The sequence below is a fragment of the Netta rufina genome (assembly GCF_964035555.1).
Source record: "Netta rufina genome assembly, chromosome: 2".
Lineage (NCBI taxonomy): Eukaryota > Metazoa > Chordata > Aves > Anseriformes > Anatidae > Netta > Netta rufina.
The window spans coordinates 73,630,811-73,653,310 of record NC_140124.1 but is presented as its reverse complement, the minus strand read 5'-3'; the positions used below and the strand labels follow the sequence as shown (position 1 = coordinate 73,653,310).

At 37.8% G+C, this 22,500-nt stretch overlaps 1 protein-coding gene across 2 annotated transcripts in view; it reads left to right on the top strand.

The window, feature by feature from the left end:
• CDH12 (cadherin 12) overlaps positions 1-22,500 on the top strand; it is a gene marked incomplete at both ends in the record, with an annotated part of 172,330 nt that overhangs the window by 76,060 nt on the left and 73,770 nt on the right. Inside the window, 2 exons of one of the 2 annotated variants that reach the window (XM_084281810.1) lie at positions 15,092-15,211; positions 21,739-21,906. In XM_084281810.1, the coding sequence (XP_084137936.1) occupies positions 15,092-15,211; positions 21,739-21,906 (288 nt within the window). The remainder of the gene's footprint in view (positions 1-15,091; positions 15,212-21,738; positions 21,907-22,500) is intronic. The other variant, XM_084281811.1, reaches the window with a different exon arrangement.

The window sequence follows — 22,500 nt, the reverse complement described above, 5'->3', positions numbered from 1 at the left end:
GCCTTTTAAAATGTTACCCAGAATATGCAGTATTTTGTAGTTCTGTCACCTCTTGTGATTGGCATTCAACTGCTTCTTGACTGTAGTCCATAATCGTCTCAGAGGTGTGCCTTTAAGGATTTTAAAGAATGTGATACACAGCTTTATATTACTTAGATTGGTATAGTTCGGTATTCTGCCCAATGCTACATTTCTGAGTTATGTATATTTCTCTGGCAGTGATATAGTAGAAGACTTCCTGTCATCACCATCATACAGAGCACCAAAAATCAATGCACGTTGACCTGTCTTAGAACAGCATATACCACTTCATGTGAAGGCTCATATTTCCTTTTTATAATGGCAAATCTAAGCAGCAGAGGAATTCTTTGTTGACCACACTGTATGGTACACAAGTCAGAACAGGAGCAGACTTCCCTGTTCCAGCCTTCTGCTTCAGTCCTGTCTTCAGCATCTTTCCTGATGCTGAGAAAACCTCTGCCTGCAGAATCCTGAAACAGAGACATGCATAGTAAAGTAGAAAAGAGTGAAAAGCATGTTTCTGTGACCTTTTGGTGAAGAATGTCGTTCTAGTTATGCCTGGCAAGTGCATTTCTCCAGTGAAACACTGACATTTTCTTTGTCTCACTGGGCTTTTCTTAGGAAAACTGCTTGCCAATCCCTAGCCTGGCAGCACACAGTCCAGAAATTTAGCTGTTGTGAAAGATGCTTGAGGTTTTGTTTAATAATATTGTATTGTCATAGCATGATACTGATCCAAATTAGAAAGTAAATACAAAATTGGATTTACTGTTAGATCAGTAACAAATCAGACTCCTACACTGGAGAGTTCTAATATGAGTTTAGGAAAAAACAAAACAGAATGCAGTCATGAAAAAAAGGGAATTGTCATACTAACAGAAAATACTTGAGACAGGAATGTCAGGCACACGGCCAATTTTTAGTGGGTGTATTTAAAACTTCCATCTTGTGGTTTGAGTTTCTTCTCTCACCTAATCAATAAATATTCTATTTTCAGTGCTATGAAATTGACTTAATATGTATGCTAGTATTACCATAAAATCTTCTATCTTCGGTTAAGACTTTATGGATTTTTGCTAATTAATTTTCAGTTGTTCCTTATGTGAAATAATGAAGGTATGTATGTGTTATGAAAGTGTCTAAATGCTCTGAAAAGGATTAGAGATCCATTACTCCTGTAATGTGAGTGCTGAGAACTTGGCATCCAGACTGCATCTAGTCATAGTTTCAAATAAACTCTGATCTGGTCCCTTGGACTGAACACCTTCCTATTAACAGCTGTGTTGCATCAAGTACATACCTAAAGCAAACCATCCAGCTTAGCTTCACCCCAGAAAAATCCAGCTTGCACACTCAAAGAATGATTCACATTAACCAGAGCATAGTAAGGGGGAACAGTTGAAAGATTTTCTTCAGAAATGCACTCCTGAGCCAAATTAAAATGCTAACACAGAGGCACTTCTATCTTACCTACAAAGACAAGTGTATAGCAATATTTCAAGGAGACAATGTCTGTTTATATGCTGTATAGAAACATAAAGTGAGGGTTGGAAGGAATTTCAGTTACTTAATGCGTTTGCACTAGGAGCAGCCTGCCACATGTATGTCATTCCTAATAAGCAGGTGTCTAAACCTTTCTCAAGGGCTTCCAAAGATGGTGAGTCTAAGTCCCTCTAGTCATAACAATAATAATAATAATAACAACAACTTGCTTACTATTAGCATTAGGGCTCAGTATGAAGATTGAATGCTTAACCTGAATGCCTGCACTGCGTTCTGCTGCCAGCTGTTTGTTCCACATCTCTCAGGAATTTCTGCTGCGGTGGTGATTCAGCTGTCTGTGCAAAGGCCACTAAACTGCTGCAAATTACCAAGGAAATCTGAGGTTAACATCACTTTGTATTGTTATGTGTGGATGGGTCATTCCTACAACAGGGATGGGATTTCTCAGAGGTAATGGAAAACCCAGCTAAGGGTCACCACAGGCAGCCCTATGCAAGCTGTCTCTGCTCATCCACCAAAAATCTCTGTGTACCTTGCTGTATGTTCAGTTCATTACTCTTTACCCTATCCCCTGTAGAAAGGGAAATTAGTCCAATACCTGTGTTTTAGGAAGACCTATTATATTATAGTAAGCTATTATACTGAAAGATATATTTGGAAGGGGTCTAATTGTATTTCAGGATTTAAACCAATCCCTGCTACGAATCAGATCAGGATGTTACACGGGGGCATGTTATCCTGAGTGTTTTCAAATAATGGATTTCTTTCACCTTTTCTCTGAAAAACTGTTTGTGCTGCAAGCTGACCATGCTGTCACTTAGATTAGCAATTCCTCATTTATTTTTTTCTTACAAATGAGTTTACATGAGGAGAACCCTTGGTGGGGCCCAACAACATCCATGCCATTCCAAGGTCTGAAACCCCTATAGGCAGACCAATGTCCTTCAGTACCATTGGTTTGTGGGTTACTTTCCCCATCACTGCTGAAGGTTAGTTGCCATTGTTGACGGTAGTTGAATGTTGATGTCGGATGCCATGTAGAATACTGTAGAAATTATAAGTTAAATTACCAAATGGATCAGATAACGTTTTAAATTTTAATGCTAGTAAATGTGTAGAGTAAAATTCTATGGATCCTTTGATCTTGTAGTAGCAAGAAAGCCTTCAAAGCATTGTTCAGATTAAATTAAGGAAAAATCAGTACCTTTCACATAATATCACATTGTATACTAGATTGTGTACAAGTCAGTGTTGTATTCTGGGGTTATTTTTATATGTTAGCATGTCTCTAATCCAAGTTTGCCTTTAGGAGATTTGTAGATTTTAACTAGGAAAAAAAAATCTAAAGATAAATTCATAAAAATCTGAAGGTACAAGTCAACATATTTGACAGTTTATGAAAGACTGCCCTGCATCCTTCTTGAGTGATTTAGCCACAACACTATAAGTAGGTAGGAAGAGATGTGATGTAGGCAAAACAAATTTTAAAAGTGCTATCATCATCATCTCCAAATTTTTTTTCCTTGAAATGTCACCACATTAGCATGAATTTGGTTATGAAGAATTGTTTCTAAGTGCATAACTATTAAGATAAATCCTGACAAATTTATTTCTGTCATTCAAAACCTAAAAGATTTTTCATGCAATTCTAGAATACAACTGAACTTTATTCATGTAAGGATGCCTGGGTGAACGCTGAATTAAATTATTTCTAACCATGTCCAACATCTCGTAAAAATAAATGAAACAAACCAGCCTCAATAACCACCTGAACATTTACTGAGAATCAAACTGAAGTTCTTTTAACTGATATGCAATATGAATGACATTTATTTCACACTAATTTTTCCTCTGTCTTGTATAAAGCTGTAATTACCCTATTACTACATTCTGAATAAATCATTTGACATTTGAAGAATTGATGTGTGAAATTCCAGCTCGTGAAAAATTTCAAACAGTAAAATAATGGAAGTATGTTATGACAGACTTTCTCCTGAATTCTTTATGTGATGTCCACCATTTTTTACATAGATTTGTTGGGGCCATTTCAAGATCCTTGCCACACCTTAAGAATCTCCAAGGAGCTCTTAAATGAGAAAAATGAATGCCATTTTCTGGACTGCTTAAAAATGCTTCTTTTCCTGGTACTCTTTCAACTGGCAGTGGAATGATAGTATGCTGTTGAAAGGCACACAGCCGATAATAATAATGAATGCTTTACAGCTAAACATCATGAAAACCATCAAGTTTCATTAGCATTAAAAAGCTAGGAATCAATTCCAGTATATCACTGTCCTCATTCAAAGTGAGCATAATAATTAGCCTTTTCTTTGAATATTTGTATCTGAAAAATATTTTGATCACGCTGAAACCACTTAACAGATTAATGAATGAATAACAACTCTTTGTACTGTTATTCTGGGGTTGACTCTTTTTCTTCAAGCCCTTAAGATTTCAGTGCACCAGATATGTCTAACATCTCTTGTTTCATAATTATATTAAAGAAAATATTTACTTCCAAGGGCACACACCTAGACTCACACAGTGTTGGTGAAGTTTTCTGGATCAGACATAGTATTCTGATATCAGAAAGGTTCTTTCTCTAATAGGGCTAACACCACCTCCCTGCAAAACATAAGCTAATCCAACTAAAGTATCTTTTTTTTCCAGTGAAGAGTCATCTACTGTAGGGATTCTCCCAGAATAGCTATCATTATTAGAGGGTGTACTAGTTATTTTTATCTCCTACATCGAAGTCCCTCTTAAGTCATGGCCTAGAAAGTTACCAAGTAGTCAAAATGATAAAAGCAAAAGTCAAAAGTAAGTTTTCTATTTGCTGGATTTCATATGAAAGGAACTTCAGTCATGCTAGTTAGAGAAAAGCAATTCACACACTTGAAAGTGGAAAGAAAAAATCACTCTCAAGAGATGTATTTCTCAAATGGATGTGTATTAAGCTTGCTATTTGTTAATTGGGTCTTGTGCTTCTCTCCTTCTGCATTTTTTCCAGAAGATGCTTTACCAGGCTACTCCTTTATGTGCATATTGGGTATAGCCTATTAGCTGCTATTTCAAGCTCCTCATTTGCTTCAGCAGTGCAACCTCTGTAAACATTATCACAGTCCTGGGACTCTGTAAGCAGCTGGATGTCTTTATAAATAAATAAATAGCCTAAATTAATAAAAAGAAATTAATTAAATAAATATGCAATGATAACAGCGCCATTTTTAGCTTAGCCAGATTGTCTGCCCTTCGTGGCTTACTCTAGCTGACCCCAACAGATGAGGTTAGGAAAAGAAGGGGAAAAGAAAATAATTGCTTTGCTGATTTCCAAGCCAAATAATTATTAAATAATTATCTGGAGGGAAAACAACAAAACAACAACAACAACAAACAGCTGTAAGTTTCCCTCCATCATCCATGAGGGAGACAGGGTTGGCCTGGAGAAAGGGACCTTTTAATTAATTTGCAATAAAGACTTGAGAGACAAAACAATTGTGAGAAATAAAATGTGACATCTCTTTCTAAATCCTTATTTTTACTTTTTAAAGCATTTATTGCATAAGGAAGAAGAAACAAAAAATCTTGCTTCACAAGACCATGTCTTCCAATTTGCCAGAAACAAACAAAAATAACTCGACACTTAAAACACTTTTCCAGATGAAATCAGAGTATGTATGTAAGCCTAACAAAGACTATCCTGAAAACCATCTTCCATACTACCTGGACTGTTGGCACTGTGAATAAAATAATGGTATTCTAGAGATACTAGAAATAGGTTTGATTATGCTGACTTGCAACAGCTTCTGGCTGTCAGCACAGCAAATGTATTAGCAAAAAGCTTCTTCTATTCATCAGTTACAACAGGGAATGATAGTATTACTTTTGTGGACATGGCTACTTCAGGCAGCTGAGAGAAAAAATACACTTGTTCATAGTGGTGTTTGGAGTACAAAACAGGAGAAAAGTGTGCTTTCCTGATTGTGTCTGGTATTCATGATATTGATGGTGCCAGCAAGCTTATGTTATTATTGGGGTTGCACAGCCATGAATACATAAACTAGGAAGTGGCCTTTCCAAGTAAAATAAGTCTCCCTCACGTTACTTTTGTGGATGTCAGCTTCAGGAGTTTATCTTCAAAACATATTATTGGTAATTTTTTTTCTATAAAAGATAAGCCCCAAAATGACAATGTCAGCATCTCTCTTTACATGTTCTCCCTGTGCTGGAGCTTTGTTAACATTGACAATGGCAGGTCAGCGAAACATTTATTGAGATGGGAGATCTGCTGATCTGAATTGCAGTAGTGAGTTATAAATTCACTTTTAAGTTTTTTGTTTTGTTTTGTTTTACTGGTAAGAAGGAAACATAAGATAGATGTTGCTTAGGTTTTTACTTGAATTGTCAAAAGTGCATGGGAATTGTTCAGGTTACCAAGGTGCTATTCAGGGAATTGTTTAGGAAGAATATTGTGCAAAGTAGCGAGTTCCTATGCTGTCAGGAATGCTCCTCATTCTTCCTGCCCATATATAAAATGTTTGCACAATCTTCTGATTTTGTTCAAAAGTACTAAACACCAGCAGCTCCCATCAGAGTGACAAAACCACAGAATCATACATGTGTTAGGGAAGAGACTGTATAGCAATATTATGATGGGTCTTCTAACTCTACAAGAAAATGAGATTGAAAAGGAGCTAGATCCAAGAAAATTGGAACCATCACTTGTAATAAGAAATGTTCATTAGAACAAGTAAATTGTATGAAATTGAGTCTTTTCACTTAAGAAGTCTCATACTCGCTTCTTCCTAACAGTAAAAACAGTGATTGAGACAAATTGTGAAAATTGAATAGTGAAACCCGTACTTCAAAAAGAAGACTGTCTCATTCAGGAATCTGCTTGACATGATCCCACAGGAGCACCCAAAGGAGCACAGGACCTCTGTTGTTAGAGACATTCAAAATTTGTCTCGACAAGACCCTGAGCATCTGGCTCTGACTTCACCTACTCTAGGCAGGAGTTTATTCTGGGTGACCTGCAGGGGTCCCTTTCCACCTTCATGCCAGGATGGGTAAAGTGGAGCTGATCTAAGTCCTACTCTAGTTTGCACTATTCCTTACCCTCTCAGTTACTCCTAAACTTTACTGCTCATATCCAGACCCCTCGCCTTTTCAAAGCCTCAACACATCCTCCCTTCACTTTATGTTGAAACTAATTCAGTGCTACTCATAATTAATTTTTAGCATTTATTACCAACATTTATGGAATTTGCAGGCCCAGTTACAGTTGATTATAATGAGAAAAGACTTGACATATTGTAGTGGGTTTACGTGGCAAGCTTTTGGTAGCAGGGGGCCATAGGGGTGGTTTCTGTGAGAAAGATCTAGAAGCTGCCCCATGTTTGGAAAGGGCCCCATTGTTTTCCAGAGCAGAGCCAATAAGCGATGCTGTTTTGCGCCTCTGTGAGAGCATATTTAAGACAGGGAAAAAAAACACTGCGCCACACAGCAGCCGGGAGAGTCAAGGGAGTGAGAAACAGCCTTGCAGGTGCCAAGGTCAGTGTAGAAGGAGGAGGAGAGGTGCTCCAGGCGCCGGAGCAGAAGTCCCCTGCGGTCTGTGGTGAGGACCATGGTGAAGCAGGATGTCCCCCTGCAGCCCATGGAGTACCACGGTGGAGCAGGGTTCCACGCTGCAGCCCGTGGAGGAGACCACGGTGGAGCAGGTGGCCCTGCACTGACGGAGGCTGTCGCCTGTGGAAGACCCCTGCCGGAGCAGATTCCAGGCTGGACCTGTAGCCCATGGAGAGGAGACCACGCAGGAGCAGGTGACCTGGCAGGAGCTGCTGCCCGTAGGGGAGCCAGGTTGGAGCAGTTTGCTCCTGAGGGATGGATCCCGTGGTACGGACCCATATCTGGAGCAGCTCTGGAAGAGCTGCTGCCTGTGGGAAGCCCACGCCGGATCAGTTCATCAAGGACTGCATCCCGTGGGTGGGACCCCACAGCACAGGGGATGAGAGTGACCGAGAAGGAGCGGCAGAGAAGAAGCGCTGTAGACTGACCATAACCCCCATTCCCCCGTTCCCCTGCGCCGCTCGGGGGGAGGAGGTGGAAGAGGGTAAATGGGGGGGAAGGTGCTTTTGTTTTTTTTTTTCCTTTGTTTCTCATTTCTCTTGCTTGTTAGTAATGAGCAATAAATCTTACTATCTTCTTATGCTGAGTCTGTTCTGCCCGTTACAATAATTATTGCGTGATTTTCTCGTCCTTATTTCAACCTTTGAGCCCTTTTCACATATTTTCTCCCCATTCCTCTTTGAGGAGGGGGAGTGAGAGAGCGGCTGTGGTGGAGCTCGGCTGCCCACTCGAGCAGAACCACGACACATATCACCAGCTCTTTTTTTCTTTGTCTTTGCAATTCTATTGCCTTTATAGTATATATGTGTATATATATACATATATTTGCAAGAATCCTGTCTAAATAGCAGTCTGTTGGCTTCTTCTAACATTGAATCCTCTCACTTCCCTGCAGTGGATAGAACAGGATAGGACAGGACAGTTGGAAGGGACCTTCAAAGATCACCTACTCTAACTGCCTGAACTCTTCAGGGCTAGACAAAAGTTAAAGCATATATTACTGAGGGCATTATTCAAACTCCTATTGAACACTGACAGACACAGGGCATCAACCACCTTGCCTGTTCTAGTGTTTGACCACCCTTATGGTAAAGACATTTTCCTCATGTCCAGTCTGACCCTCCCCTGGAACAACTTTGTGCTGATCCTGGCTGTCCTGCTATCAGTGACAAGGAGCAGAGACTGGCACCTTCCTCTGTGCTTCCCCTCCTCAGGGAGTTGCAGAGAGCCCTTTCAACCTCCTCTTCTCCAGAGGAGACAACCCAAGTCTCTCCTCACAGGAAATGCCTTCCAGCCCTTTCATCAGCTTTCTTGCCCTCCTCTGGATGCTTTTAAGTAACATCCTTTTTGTATTGTGGAGGTCTGCATGCAATATTCAACATAAGGCCACACCAACACTAAATATAATGACCAGTTTATCTATTCCCAATTGAATTTTGTGAATTCTTGGTCATGCTCAACAAACTAAATATAGGAGAATTCATGTTTCTGATGTGTTTGGATTATTTATTTTTTATTTTTTTTTGGAAGCCAACAATAACTCTACAGCCAACAAGCTGTTCCACTACATTTTTGTAATGACAAAATATTTTTCCTTTCTGAAAGAGAGCAGAAGGTCAATATTTTATTATTTTATTAAAAAAAAAGAAATTGGGAAAACATCAATAAATTATATGTTCTGTTTTGAAAATGGAGATGGTTTGATCTTCTGAATAGAGCACTTGTTTTAAGTGATTTTTGACTGGTCATTCATAAGCAATTTGAAAATGTGAAATTGTGATTTTTTAAAAATTTTTAATACTTTTTGATGGGAGGAGATTTAATCAACACTGTTTTTCTTTCAAAGATCCTTTTGATTTTGGCAAAGTAGCATTTTTAGTAACAAAAGACTATTAGAAAATTCAGTAGCAGTTTTAGAAGTCAAGTCCTTGTTGCAAAAAATATGGTTTAATCTTGTATATTGTCTACATCATTTTAAAGAAAATAAAATCTTCATTACCATTCCATACCATTTCCTTGAGCCATGTGAACACTTTAGCATTATTTTTCTTTTCTTTCTAAAACATAAATAAATTATTGCTTAAGCACATCGTTCCATTCTTCTACATTTTATAATCCATTACATCAAGTATTTGTTGATTGCATATCAGATATTAGAAATATAAGTATTTTTATCATCTAAGGTATTTCAAAACAATAAAATACTATATTTTTTGTTCATATGATTGCTCCATATAGTAATATAGGTACATATTTTAATTAAAATGTCATGAGCTATAATAAATGCAATCCTCTGTCACTATGTTTGTGCATTAAAGATTTACAGCTGTAGTGTCCTATATTATTGCCTGGAAAAACTAATTAGATTTTAGAGTCTAATTTTAAAAATATATTGGTTTTATGCTTTGCAATAAAATAGAAGGCTTGTTAGATACAATGGGCAACACTTGATAATACAGAAAGGATGAAAAACCAATTTCAGAAAACCTGTTCAGAAAATTAGATATGTATTTAAGTTAGTAAATGACTGTCAGCAGATTTAAATAAATAAAAATACTTGACCTCTCATAAAACTATAAGCTTTACACGTTATCTGTTTGTTGTAGAAGATCTGATAGAGGAATAAATCCAGTTGAAAGTATCACTGTGAAACAGTTTATTTTTTATATTCAGTGCATACTGAATCAAGCTAAAATATGTATCAAGCTGAAATATGACTTGGAATGTTTGCCTTAATAAAACTTAGTTTATAAATTTCCATTTCTTTCTTTTATATAGTAAGGTAGAGTTACCTGGAACATATATGTGAAAATATCTAAACTAATATTTTTTAGACAGCTACAAACTGGTCTCTGCAGGGACCATCAGTCACCTGCCGAATTTTCAGGCAGGCTGATGGCTGCTGTTCAGTTCCTTAACCTTGCAACAATTTTTTTTGTATAAAAATAGATATAGATTCAGCTGTGGTGTTTCACATGCCTACCTTTGCATTACTCCAAATTCAGGCCTGCGCTACCAGGCTCCATGTGCCCAGCCCCTGGCTGCAAAGGTGCCTGGAATGAAAGTCACTGCCTAAATTGTACAAGTCAAGTGATAGGGAGCATGAACTCCACCATCCGTGGCTTTTACCTCCTGGCTCCTTCTGGCTTTCACGTTCTTTCAATCATTTTTTATCTTTTTGCAGAAGTATGAAGTCACTTGTTTGTCATGGTGGTTTTGTAAAGAGGAGAAGCTGGTCACTGCTCTGTAAAAACACTATTGATTATACAATCAACAGGTGCTGTTGCTAGGGCTTAGGAAACAAATGTTGGGACAGAGGATGAGCTCCAAAATCCATTCCCAGCCACTGTGGCTTTGATTTGAATGGGCAAAAACAGATACGCTTGTTTTCTGCTGTATCTGTTGTTTCAGTCTCCAGACACCATATGGATTAAATTTATGAAAAATTACAAACTTTGCCTATCAGAAATCTCCCCACTAACACATTCAAGACCTCATATGTGAAAATCTTTACTCATATGTGAATTCTTCCATCATAACAAGAAAAATAAATGTTGCTTGAATATGTTATTTAGCATTTCTTACCTAAAACAGTTTGAATGTAAGACATGCAGATGAACCTATTGAGTGAGGCATTCTTGTTGTGTTTTTATTTAGTATACTTTGTAATAGTTTTTCTTATTTTGAAGTGTTGTTGATACATGCATTCAGTCTTAAATCAGTTACAGGGTTTTTTTTTATTTCACCTGGAGGAAATACATTTATGAATTCAATTTATGCTAGCAGCTAGTGTCAAACTGATGTATCTTATCACACATGACATTTTGTTGAGGGTTATCTTTTATTAGAGAGCTGAATAGAACTTAAATACTCTACCATGTGCCTGATAAGATAGGCATAATAAGATTATATATATATATATATCTGTTAAATAGAGATCTTGGTTGGAAAACCTTGGTTTCTTTCATAATGAAAATAATGAAATGAAATTTAACTATATAGTCAAAATCAGATTTATTCTAAATATTGATTTAATGGAGAAAAATAGTAAATAAATGAGTCGGTATTTTCTCTCTAATTCTGAAAATAAATCAATGAATCACACAGCTCATATGAAAGCAGAAAGTTCTTATAAGTTCTGTATAAGAAATAGGCTGCAGCGATTTTCACACAAATTTTGCCAGAGCTAAATCTGCATTCTGAATATGACCTAGCTTAGCAGACTAACATATCTGACAGTCCTCTTCAAAGTACACTGTAATTATCTTCCGTGAACTGAACTTATAAGGATTAAAAGCAGAGTTCTTATACTGATAAATACAGGTGAATTTTTGTAACTGAAATTAATAGAAATTAAGCATTACTATTTAACTAAAAGCTTAAGTACTTATGAGGCAGTGCTTTCTTCTTAATTTCTTTAAAATAGTATCACATTTACGATAAACTCTGCCTCACTGCAGCTTTGATGTATCAGATAATACTATTTTCCAATCTTAAAATCTGTACAATATTAGGTTTAAAAATTCTTCTTTAAAAAAGAAAAAAATCTCCATATAGATTAATATTCGATGTTGTTTTCAATATGCAAGTGAGCTGTTATAAAGCAAAATTCATAAAGGTGACATATCCTAAAGTGCAAAAGTATTGGTTATCTAAGATGAGATTTTCCTAACTGCCTGACTTTAGGAGCCTTTTAACTGCCTACATTAGTTGTCAAGAGCAAGTCAACATGAACAGTCAGTGATAAAACAAGTGATTAGCCCGCATGAGGTGGTTGCCAGCAGTCTGTGTTACAGGTCTGCTATTTCTATCAGAGTTTCAAGTGTTTGAGAGAGCTTCGTTACAGTGAGTTCTCTGTTGATAACCTGCAAGAGGGAAGGAGTTGTGGCTAGTCTTCCAGAAACATTAGGTTTTTAAATCCTGACTGAATTTGGTAGGTTTCTCCATGCTCAGCACTTTGGAAAATAAGTGCACTTACAACAAATCTTAACTTTCTGCTCTTGCTTTTGTTATTCTTTGTCTGTCTGTCTTGTTCTCTTATGCAGAATGGTGCCTTCTTTAAGGTGCAAAGCAAAGATCTTAGTTACATTATGATAAAATTTTGTCAATTTGCATTCAGAAGACAAAATCAGCAGCTCCCTGAAGCAGCAACCAATGTGGCATCAGAAACACAAGTTCTGGCCAAAGGCTAGACTTAGGAATATGTGACAGTGCCACCTTTTTTGGCAAAAGTGAAGGCTGTTGTCCCGAAGCAACACGCTTGCCAGCTAGGGCACTTGGTCACCCAGCTCTAGTTCAGACCTCAGCACCTGGGAATATGATACCTTCCTCCACCACCTGCGAGGGGAGGAAAACTCACCAGCCTAAGGTGTGAATGCAGTCAATGGATGAACAATTTGTTAGGAATGGAGAAGGTTTCTGGTACGTTAAACAGTAGCATTTCTTTTTGGAGGAAAAATTAGACTGAGGTTTTTAGGTTGGAGAGGTAGTGAGATATTGTAGCAATGAAGAAAGACAACTATATGTGTACCCAGGTGAGATGTCATCATGTGCAGTGAGAGAACTCTGCAGGACATGTTTGGTCAGTGTAATCTCTCCAAAAGGCACAGGCCTTGCTTTTCCTTTACAACAGGTAGGTTTCACAGGTGGTACATACAACACACTGCTGTTTTTTGAGGGGAAAAGGGGAAAAAAATGAAAGCTACCGTTTCCTTCTCCACCTTGTTTTTTTGTAGTAGAAGTCAGTTATTGCTGTGACTCCCCAGATTTCTGAGTCAGAAGACAGAGCTGAGAGAGGAGGATCCTATTACATAGAGTCCTCCTTCTGGACAGAACAGCTGGAAGCCATCAGATCAAAAGGAGTTGGACTCGATCCCTGTGGGTCCCTTCCAGTTCAGGACATTTTATGATACTCTAATTCTGAATGCTAATAGATATTAAATAGCTGCTACCTGTCATCCCAGTAGGAAGAATGTAGTCAGCCTCTGGCTGGGCTTGTGCATTGGGAACTATTTAGTGCATAGTCAATTATGGTCATGTACCTAAAGAAATTTAGGTACAAGAGTTTTGAGTAGACACTGCTTCGAGAGCTGTTATGTGGTACCCAGACTGCAGTCTTCTCCAACCTGTATCATTCCTCAGCTTTCAGATCCAGAAAATCAAGAGAGTAACCTCCAGTACTTGGTTAACTGAATCCAACTGATTTCAGTGGCATTTTTCATTCATTTATTCATTGTCAATCTTTCTCTCTTTTATAATTTGACTTTAATGAATCTCGCCTTCAGCTTAAAAACACAGTCAATCTATTGGCTTTGAAAATGATTGTTAGTCAAAGAACACTTACATTTCTATGTCTTCTTGGGAGATAGAAAGCGTACCTATCGGAATACTTTTTGTTTCTTTGTTATTTAATTAAAAAATAAATAAATAACAAGAGCTTTCTTGTATGACTAGCCATCATGCAGCAAATATTTATGGCAATGTTGGTTGCAAACCCTTCAGCACCAGTGTTGATCCTCATATGGAGAGATGTGGGGGAAAAAGGAAAGAAAAATCCTCCAGACATTTACGTTTGCTAGGAGTTACCTTTCTGTCCAAGTCATAGGACCTTTCATATGGAGCATCTTTCAATAAAGCACTCCCTGAAATAAACCTGGAAAAGTCCATTAGAATTAATTGTAGATTATGAACATCCTTTGAAACATGCAAGTTTCATTAGAGAGAAGTAACAGCATTCCATATAGTATTCCATGGTTATCCTTGAAATGATGTCAGATGGTCTCCAAAGGTAGAATTTTTCTTAACACAAAAGTATGGAGAACCTTCCTCCCTGGTTTGTTTCTTAGGTAGGCCATTCTACCTCCCACTCACAAAAAAATTCCAACTTTCATTTGCACAGATGTTCACAGGAAAACATTCTTCAAAGCAGAATGGAAAGCATATATATACGTACATATATAGCTGTTTATTTTGCTGAAGAATATAGTTGGAACACTATTTTCATTATTAGGCAGTGGGGAAACCCAGGGAAATTGCTTAGCAACCAGCAGGAGGGACAAGATATTCCAGATATTGTAATATCTGATATTCAAACAAGATATTCCAGATATTGTCCATTTCTGTACAACAATTGCCACTTGAAGTGAGTTTTCTGTCTTCATGTGCAATTCTTTTTCTCTATGGCATGAGTCCCCTCTAAGTCAGAGTATAAAGCAAATTATTCCACTAGGCATGGTCTATAACCGAGACTGAACATAATGTATCAATGCAATGCAGGGGAGATTCTGTCTTTGTGGTGCTTTTGCTTCTTACTGAGTTGTATTGGAAAGAGAAGAAAACTGAACTCCAGATTTCAAAGACAACTGACTGAACCAAATACCTGTTTACATTCTGCAATGTGACTGTGCATTCTACCACTGCAGAGTTAACCTTTAGGAGACTGCATCACAGGTTTTTCATTTATTTATTTATTTATTTTAAGGCACTTAGAGATTGGTTCACTGGCAAATTCATTTGAACAAACATTTGTGCCAAAGACAAATGACATATTTTATGTGCACAGCTGACTGTGCAGACATCTGAAGGTATGTCTGACATTTCAAAAAACTGTGGGGCATACTGCTTTTCAAAATCCTGTATTCTGTTTTCCCAGGTCTCATCTTGCATGTGTTAGGTAAAAATGTTTTGTGAATAATATATGCATCAGAAATTGATTATAAATATCTTCTGATACTGGTCTTCTTCTCCTTTCAATTTTGCCTCATTTTTTAACTAGACGGATATTAGCATGGAACCAAACACAACTTCCTGTTTTATTCTTACTTTGTTTCCTGTGGAACAATAATTAGAACACAATCTGTTAGCAACAGGGCTAATGTGTCAGAAATATCCCCTCCCACTGCACTATACTGAAAGCTTGATTACCTATATTTCTTTTTAGGTGCATATGTGCTTCAAGTCAAGGCTACAGATGCTGATGATCCCACCTATGGAAACAGTGCTAGAGTGGTCTACAGCATTCTTCAGGGGCAACCCTACTTCTCCATTGATCCGAAGACAGGTAAGCAGCTTATCAGCAACAATGGAAGATTTAAACTTTGGATTTCAATTCATGTGGGCAGTATTAGTGAATAAAATGTTCAGTGCCGATACGGCCAAAAGCCAGTGGAGTAACTTTGCACATAATTTCATTTTCGCTATTGACTGTTTTTGAATGGACTGCAATCTGTTGTAGAATCAAAAGAAACACCCTCCTCCAACTAATTCTGGAATATCTAAAATACGCATACATCAAACTTCTTTTTTTTTTTTTTTTCTGATCCTTTAACATTTCTTTATAGCTAAAGCTTTATCTACTGCATGTGTTCTAATTTATTTATTTTTTCCTGATGATTCACTTTTATGTCTCAGGTCTTCATTCCTCTTTTTTATCACCATTTTTACTTGCTAAAGTTACAGCCAGGAATTCTCTAGAAATGATTGTTTTACTGTATAGAGCTAATTTGAGGTTGTGGAACAGCTAAATCATCTCCTGCACGCCTTTTTTCCTGGGGCATAGTATGTTTGTCTGGGGTTACTGGATGTGTGAGCAGAAAAGGATAATACATTTTAATAGACCAAAGTATTTGAGAGGCTGGTAGACCTGTTAATTAGATATCTTGTCCTATATTTTTAAATTCCATTCTTGTTTCTACATTTAGCAATTAAGGAACCAATAACATACATGGTGAATGCTGCACCTGTGTCATCCGGAATGTGTTACAGGGGTAGCTGTCCATATGCCGCTTTCAGCAAATACAGTTTCTCCTTCCTGTTGTACTCAAATGTCAGATTGTGTGTTAAAGAGCCTTCCTCCCTGATCAGTCAATAGCTTGGAGGTGAGAGCTACATCAGGCCATTAGTGCACTATCTCAACAGGCACATGCCTCTCCTTTGTCACATGCTCCATTTAGCAGGAGATCGTATTGCAATTTGCAGACAGCAACTTTACTTTTAAAACTGAAATGTGACTTGTTTAAGTGTCTTGGGGGAGGGAAAAGTATTTACCTTTGACTGCTACACGAGTATCCTCTGACTACTCTTGTAGTCTCTGGACTGAGAGACTGAGATGACTGAGACTGAGAGACTGAGATGGAGACTACATTTGTAGTCTCCATCAATTTCTCCTTCAAGAAATCCTGGGCGATTAGCAGTGTCCATGTAACTGAAAATTCTGAAAGGAATCTTCCTCCATAACTTGTTTACTTTCCAGTAGAGTTAACTTCATAGAATCATAGAATATCCTGAGTTGGAAGGGACCCTTAAGGATCATCAAGTCCAACTCTTGACACCGCACAGGTCTACCCAAAAGTTCAGACCATGTGACTAAGTGCACAGTCCAATCTCTTCTTAAATTCAGACAGGCTCGGTGCAGTGACCACTTCCCTGGGGAGCCTGTTCCAGTGTGCAACCACCCTCTCTGTGAAGAACCCCCTCCTGATGTCAAGCCTAAATTTCCCCTGCCTCAGCTTAACCCCGTTCCCGCGGGTCCTGTCACTGGTGTTAATGGAGAAAAGGTCTTCTGCCTCTCAACACCCCCTTACGAGGAAGTTGTAGACTGCGATGAGGTCTCCCCTCAGCCTCCTCTTCTCCAGGCTGAACAGGCCGTTCAGCCGTTCTTCGTACGTCTTCCCCTCCAGGCCTTTCACCATCTTCGTAGCCCTCCTCTGGACACTTTCCAACAGTTTCATGTCCTTCTTGTACTGTGGTGCCCAGAACTGCACACAGTACTCGAGGCCGCACCAGCGCAGAGTAGAGCGGGACAATCACCTCCCTTGACCTACTAGCGATGCCGTGCTTGATGCACCCCAGGACACGGTTGGCCCTCCTGGCTGCCAGGGCACACTGCTGGCTCATATTCAACTTGCTGTCTACCACGACCCCCAGATCCCTCTCTTCTAGGCTGTTCTCCAGCGTCTCATCGCCCAGTCTGTACGTGCAGCCAGGGTTTCCCCATCCCAGGTGCAGGACCCGGCACTTGCTCTTATTGAACTTCATGCGGTTGGTGATTGCCCAGCTCTCCAACCTATCCAGATCCCTCTGCAAGGTCTTTCGACCCTCATTCGAGTCCACAACTCCTCCGAGTTTGGTGTCATCAGCAAACTTGCTCAAAATACCTTCTATTCCTACATCCAGATCGTTTATAAAAATATTGAAAAGTACCGGCCCTAAAATGGAGCCTTGAGGGACCCCACTGGTGACCGCCCGCCAGCCTGACGCAGCCCCATTTACCATAACCCTTTGGGCCCTGCCCATTAGCCAATTGCTCACCCATCGTATGATGTTTTTATTTAGCTGTATGGTGGACATTTTGTCCAGTAGGATCCTATGGGAAACCGTGTCAAAAGCCTTGCTGAAGTCCAAAAAAATCACATCAGCTGGTTTCCCTTGGTCCACCATACGGGTGATCTTATCATAAAAGGAAATCAGGTTAGTTAGGCAGGACCTACCCGTCACAAACCCATGCTGGCTGGGACCAATGACTGCTTTGTCCCCCAGGTACGCCTCAATAAGTTCGAGAACCAACTTCTCCATGATTTTACCAGGCACTGACGTGAGATTTTACCATGATTTTACCAGGCACTGACAGGCCTGTAATTGTTAGGGTCTTCTTTCTGACCCTTCTTGAAAATCGGCACAACATTTGCCAGCTTCCAGTCCGGGACCTCTCCAAATTCCCAGGATCGTTGAAAAATAATTGAGAGAGGTTCCGCGATGACGTCCGCCAGGTCTTTCTTGCACTTGTCCAAGTGCATCATATCTGCACATCCAGCATCTAGAAAATCCACAGAAAACGTTTTCTTGAATGAAAAAAACAGCTCCTCATGCTTCTTTGAAACCAGACACCTCTTAACTGTTTTCATACATTCTCCTTACATTGTAATGCACTTCTTACATTGCAAGAGACAGTGAACAGTTAATTCTTATTTATTATTTTGAAGTTCCCCATGACTCTATAACCCATACTGTATTCTCCCCTAGATGTCTCTTTTCCAGAATGAAGAATTCTTTAAACAGAATCCATTCCATAACATTGATTCTTTGCTTCCTCTGGGCTTTCCCCAGTTCTTCTCTATCCTTTTCAAAATCAAAGGACGAGAATGTGTACACAGTGTTCAAAAAGGCAGCTCATATCGATGTCTAAAATGGTTTAATGATTTCTCTTTTGTTCTTTATTCCTTTCCAAACAGTTTCAAACATTGTTTACTTTTTAGCTACTACCACACAAAAACTGATAAATTTGTAGAAATTTGTACTATTTCAAGATCTCATTGCAGTGGTAATGGTCAAAATGCTGACCGAGTTTTTATATGTGAAATTAAGATTGTGTTTGGCATGCACATGACTTTACATGTGGTCCTGTCTCAAGTCATTCTTGATAGATAATTTATTCTGATATTAATCTAGAAATAGTCTCTAAACTGTGACTGAATGTCACAGCTGCCTTTTTACTCATTTGCTTTATTGACCTCATTTTCTGCAGTGCTCTGCTGAAGGTAAGCACAACTATGTGAAAGCAGGAGAGCTAGTTTTTATTGCTCTTGCAGGAAGGTTAAATGCATTACAGTCCCGGCTGGAGAGGAGCTGTTGGAGTGGCATATTTTGAGGCCTCAAATCTCATATGTGGGGGTTACTTTCCTATGCTATGAGATTGCTCACCTGATATTTAAAGAAACTGTGAGGTTTCTTTAACATGAAACATTTCTCTTCAGGCAATCTTTCTTCTGTACTTTCTGTTCTGTTACTCAAACATCTTTTTCCCAACCTTCTTTCCACGCAATTTTTCAATGTGTTTATAAGGTCAATACATGTATTCTTATGGATGTCTGAAGTTCTGTCTTAGGCTTGTTCATCCTGGTCCATATTCTGACCTCAGTTACATTCCTGAAATCCAAACTGGTTTCAGTAGGACTATTATCATTAATAGTTATTCAAGAGGTTATTCACAAAACCTGTTTTTTCTTTTCCACATAAGTGAATCATCTGTTGTTGAATTATGGCTCAGTAACTTTGCAGAGTGTATCTTCTGGCTGAGGTAACATGTTTATTATTTTCAGTCTTCAGCTGCTACATTGAGAAGCAGTTTTTCTGTGGATTTGATAATGATTTTTCAGAGAGAGAAAGTAAAAGTCAGTTCTGTAGCTGAACGGTCTTTACTGCAAAATCTTAAGATGGAAGGATTTAAAAACATTTAAAACACTGTCATGTGTTCTTCACGTGTCAGTTCTATATTAGAATAACCCTTTAGTTTAAAGTTTAGTTATTCTTTGTGAAGCTGAAGTTGGAATACCAAAATCTGTAGTCTTTTCTTTCTTATGGATTTCATCTCCATTTTATTCTTCTCTTTTGTTGTGGTTACATAACTTTAAATCATCTTTATCCAATCGATATTAACTGATGATTTTGGTAGAAATAGCTTTTTTCACTTTTTTTTTTTTTTTTTTTTTTTTTTTAACTATGCTTTCCTAATAGAGTAGGTACAGAAGGGAAAATTGCCTATGAACTGTTAGACATGACAATTATTCTTGTTGTTTTTTTCTGGAGACAAAGACTTCTTATAGAAAAAATATTGAATACCTTTATACTGCCAGACAGGAATAAATAGTGAGTGACTGGGAACTTTACTGCAAGAATGATAGTCAATTCTTCATTTTCTGAAAATCATCAGGAATATTTCAAACTGAGAAAGCCACTCATCTGCATCTAAAACTTGTATAAAATCAGGCGACCTTCATCACCTGCTCACAACACACACTCTGCCCATTTTCAATGTTTTTCATTTGCTGTTATTCTGTTTTGCTAGTATAACAAGGAAAATCTTTAATTCTCACAGTTCTAGGCTCCTTAGCAGAGCATACCAGGATGTTGTAAAATACTGTGGAATGTACACTCTCCACAATACAAAAAATATTAATTAAGAGATTCAAGAAGAGACATAGTAATGTTCATCTTATCTACAAAAAGTTTTTTTATTAATATCACTTTCCACATGAATTCTTAATGGTTCTGCTATATTCATGATGCTTATTATGATACCACTAAGTTTTTCAGTATGCTACTCAAATTTTACAAATATGTATATGAACAAATTTTTACAGTTTGGAGTTTACAATTCAAGATTTCTTTCTCAAACAAAACAATGAAAACTACTGATTGTTTTCTCAAAAGAATAGAGTTACTCTATCTAATTATTAAGTATTTGCTAGTCATATTCTAGATATATGCAGTACAATAAATGCCATGCTGAGGTGGAAAATAGTAGTTATTATTAACTGTTGTTATTAACATAAGAGTTAAAAGTGGAGAGAATGGAAATCATTATACAATTCAATTTAATAGGAGATTGTAACAAGTTCCATAAAGAGCAAATTTGGGTCAAAGTTATTCTTAGGCTCTGAACAAATACTATAAGCTGGCAATTCCTATTCTTACTTGTTAACATAGCAGCAGTCAGTTGACAGAAAAATAAGAATGAGGTGTCAAGTTTGTTTCTTAGCATTCAAGATCCATTATAACGCCATGGGAGAGGAAATGCTTTTAAAATGAAACAGGATAATACTAGAAAATAGTGTTTTCTAAAATAATAGTAATTCAGAGGAGGAGAATGCTTCCAATTAATATGTTTTTAATTGCACATGCTACCTGCACCAATCTGAACCTAGAGGTTTTCTGAAGACTGTTGCTAAATTTTGCAATGTAGTATGTACAATAAAATATGTAATTTGCATTTTGCAATGTAATATGCACTTAAAAATTTTTGACAAAAAATATAAAATACTGCTACACATTTGGTTTTAAGAGAAAGACAAAAGTGCCTCAAACTTTTCACAATTTCATAAGCTAATCATATGATCAGTACTACCTTTTTCTCTCTATAATTCTTCCTTTTCTTTTATACCTTCTTAACATATCAGGAGGGATACTATGGCATATGTATTGAGCCACCAGATGTCCAAAGTCATGAAAGATTGAGAGTCATCTAAGTAGTTCGTTCCTATGATATTTTGATTAAATTTCTTTAAAGAAAATCTGAAAGTTTTCACTGCATCTATGTGCTGTATCAAGAAGACCTTCTCAAGAAAAAGGAGAATCTTCTAATTAAGATGTCTTTTTGTACAGAAGGAATATTTTCTTGGCCTAGAGTAGCTTGACTGTGATGGCAGGTGACTGGTTTGAAACGATGGAAGATTCAGACTCTGAAATACGTTGGCATCTCTTCCTACACTACCCTGCACAATACAGCATTCTTTCGTCCTGTTGTGGTAAACCTACACTCACACCATTCACATCCCTAGCAAAAATGCACTATGCTCTGTCAGCCATTTATGTCCTGCTCAAAATGGCATAGCAGTCATTTTGAATGGTTTGAATAGGTTAGGAGTACACCTTTGAAATGCCCAAGTGATTTGTGTGTTCCATTGTGAACTGTTCTTCTATCAACCCTTTATGAAAAGAGATGTTCCTGGTCTAACAGATCCGATATTAAAATGTAATAGGTTACAATCACAGTCATTTGTTTACTTGTTCTTTCTCTTTCCCGTCTCTTAGGTGTAATAAGAACAGCTTTGCCAAATATGGACAGAGAAGTGAAAGAACAATATCAAGTTCTCATCCAAGCCAAGGATATGGGAGGACAGCTGGGAGGACTAGCAGGAACCACCACTGTAAACATAACTCTCACGGATGTCAATGACAACCCACCCCGATTTCCTAAGAGTATGTTGTATTCCAAATGCATTAATTTTCAAAATAAGCATGAGTGAAAGTATTAATGTCAAAAATCCTTTAGATAAGGACCTGAGATCCAGGGAGAAGAAAAGTATGTGGTGAAAAAAAACAGAATATACTGTTGTTTTTTGTTGTTTGTTTGTTGTTGTTTTTTTTTAATAATACAAAGTTACACTTGAGAGTATCAGTTTTTAACGTTTAAAAGGAAATATGTCATCATTCCGTAGGATCAGACTCAGTCTGAGGGTTCATTTCCTTTATACTTTGAAAGAGATTTGGGAAGTAATATTTTGTAAAGGGAAACTGGATGATCCTCTTCAAATGACAAAAGGTTATAACCTGATACCTCCAGGTGCAAAAAACAGAGGAGAACTGCCTCATGCCAAGCATTATGATAAAAAAGCACAGATTTTTCATATGTCTTGGCCCAGAAGATTATGTCTGTCCTTGAAAATACTTACACCCTCAAAATAGCAATCTTCCATGGCAATTTATAACGTTCCATATCAATTACTTTAAATGAGGCTTTTCAGAAATATGCTAATTTAAAGAGTTTCGTAGTCTGTGTGTAATTAGCAAAAG